The 2,439-nt window shown below is 24.3% G+C and overlaps 1 protein-coding gene across 1 annotated transcript, besides 6 other annotated features; it reads right to left on the minus strand.

Annotated features, from left to right (window-relative positions):
• Positions 1 to 92: a microsatellite.
• Positions 1 to 166: a microsatellite.
• Positions 43 to 232: a microsatellite.
• Positions 130 to 269: a microsatellite.
• Positions 270 to 560: 291 nt separating this feature from the next.
• Positions 561 to 611: a sequence feature (AT_rich).
• Positions 612 to 851: 240 nt separating this feature from the next.
• Positions 852 to 2,306, minus strand: EDI_348820 (serine/threonine protein kinase Nek3, putative; the record flags this gene model as incomplete). Its single annotated transcript, XM_001733943.1, has 1 exon — positions 852 to 2,306. The coding sequence occupies one exon, from the start codon at positions 2,304 to 2,306 to the stop codon at positions 852 to 854; it is 1,455 nt and encodes a 484-aa protein (XP_001733995.1).
• Positions 2,259 to 2,280: a sequence feature (AT_rich).
• Positions 2,307 to 2,439: the final 133 nt, after the last annotated feature.

The following is a 2,439-nucleotide window of genomic DNA, read 5'->3' on the forward strand; positions in this document are numbered from 1 at the left end:
AAAAAAATGAATGTAATAAAACAAGAATAATAAAGAAACATTAATAAATGAAAATATAAGAAAATAAAATACCGAAAAATAAATAGAATGAATGATTTAGAATTAATTAAATACAACAAAGAATATTTAAAGAAAAGAAATAAGAAATAGAAATAAATAAAATAAACTCAATAATAATTTCAATAAACATATTAGTAAATACATAAAATATGAAATAAATTAAAGAAGTAAAAAAAAAATGAAACCGACAATATAAAAGAAGTTAAAAAGATGAAAAATATTATATAACATTGTTTCTATCAAGAACAAGTATACTTACTAGAATTAACTAATATCATAAATTCTCTATAGGACAAGAAACAATATAAACAAATCTATTTATATTTAATTTACTGTTTATTCAAATAAAACTATAATTAGATTCTGTTTTTAATAATTATTACAGTTCAAATAAATGTTGAAGTTCGTATTAGAAAGTGAAATATTTTGGTTATTATTTACAAAATGTTTGTATTATTTATGTTCAATTCATAATGTTTTAGTTATTAAAAAGCTTATAGATTTAAAAAAATATAATAATAGTTAAAGAGTTTTTTAAGAATATTAATATTCATAAGTTTTGATAAACTTTTTAATTTGATGGAGTTATTTTTCTTTAAAATGATGAAATTTGTAAAAGCAACCAAGAATTAGTTAATACTTTGAATTGTATTTTCTGAGAATAAAACCACAGAGATAAGTAAACAAAAGATAATTGACAAATGGAAAAATGGTGATTAATCAAATAAATTAAAACTAATATACTCTTTTTAAAAAAAGATTTAATTCATTAACTCAAAAATAGAAGAAACTTAAAATCTTCGGTTTATTTCTTCACTATATCCATCAGTAAATCTAGGATTTTCATTGAACTCTCGTTGAGGGGTTTGTTGACTTCTTTTAAATTCTCTTCTTTCTGCATCTTCGACCTCACGTTTGATTCTCTCAAATTCTTCTTCTTGTTCTTTTTGTTTCTTAAATTTTTCTTCTGAAATTTTAGCTTCTATTCTATTTTTTTTCATTTCTATTCGTAGCAAATCAACAATCAAATCAAGACAGTTTGTATCAATTTTATTTTCTTTAAAGAATTTTGGGAGAGTGTCACTGTAATTAAGTAATTGTCCAAATATAACCCAGAATTCTTCTCCTCTTTCTTTTTGTATTCTTGCAATAATTTCTTCTTTTTCAGCATTTAAAGTATTCATATCTCCAGTGCAGTCATAGTTTTTTATTTCAAAGCCTAACCTATCAAATGCATCAATAATATGTTTTTTTGATTCAAAATCAGGTACTTCTTTCAAAATCTCTCTTGTTAGTTCTGAATGATCTTCTCTTAGAGATGGTGTTGAAGAATTTATACTTTTTTGAAGCCCTTTATCTGTGTTTCCTGTAGGTTCTTCATGACTTATTTCTTGTTTTTGGTTCATTTCATCAAAAATGATTGTTGTCATACCCTTAACATCAAACATATCATTAATAATAATCTTTACTGTTGGAAGATTACAAATATCATCAGCAGACATCCTTGATGATGCAATTTTTGAAAGAAGATTATCAATAATCATTTGAATAGTACTTGAATATATTTCAGGAATTTTTGGAGGATTAACTTTTAATATTTTTCTAATAACATCAGCAACATTACTTCCACAAAAAGCACGGGTTAAAGTACATAATTCATAAAGAATACAACCTAATGACCACATATCACTCTTATAATCATAAGGAATACCTTCACAAATTTCAGGAGAAAGATAATAAGGAGTACCAATAACAGTATTTGCAATTTGTTCCTTTTCAGAAAGCATTCTTCCAATTCCAAAATCACCAATTTTTACAGTACCATCAGCCATTAAAAATACATTTTGAGTTTTCATATCTCTATGAAGAATACGAATTGAGTGAAGATAACGAAGACCAAATGTAATTTGAAGAAAGATATTCCAAACTAAATCTTCAGAGATTAAATCTCCCATTCTTTTTTTAATGAAACGAGATAAATCCCCACCACGAGCATATTCCATTACAATTATTAAATTCTTTTTATTAACAAAACTATCAATAAAATGAATAACATTATTATGGTTTACTTTCTTCATTATTTTAACTTCATTCATTGCTTTTTCTCTATTATCTGTATCAATAGCAATCCTTTTTACAACTACTTGTCTTCCTGAACTATCTTTTCCAAGATATACTTGTCCATAGCCTCCTTGTCCTAATTTTTTATAAATTTTATATGTTTGAGAACGTTGTTGAGATATCATTAATCTTTTCCTCTATTTCAATTACTTAGATTGGTTATTTCCAGTGTACTAGTTTCTATCTCAGATGCTCTATTTTTAAAATAGATACTAAACTGTTTCATATATTTTCATATAGTTTAAATTTTTAGGAAAC

The sequence above is a fragment of the Entamoeba dispar genome, genomic scaffold, assembly GCF_000209125.1.
Source record: "Entamoeba dispar SAW760 scf_1105229457911 genomic scaffold, whole genome shotgun sequence".
NCBI lineage: Eukaryota > Evosea > Mastigamoebida > Endamoebidae > Entamoeba > Entamoeba dispar.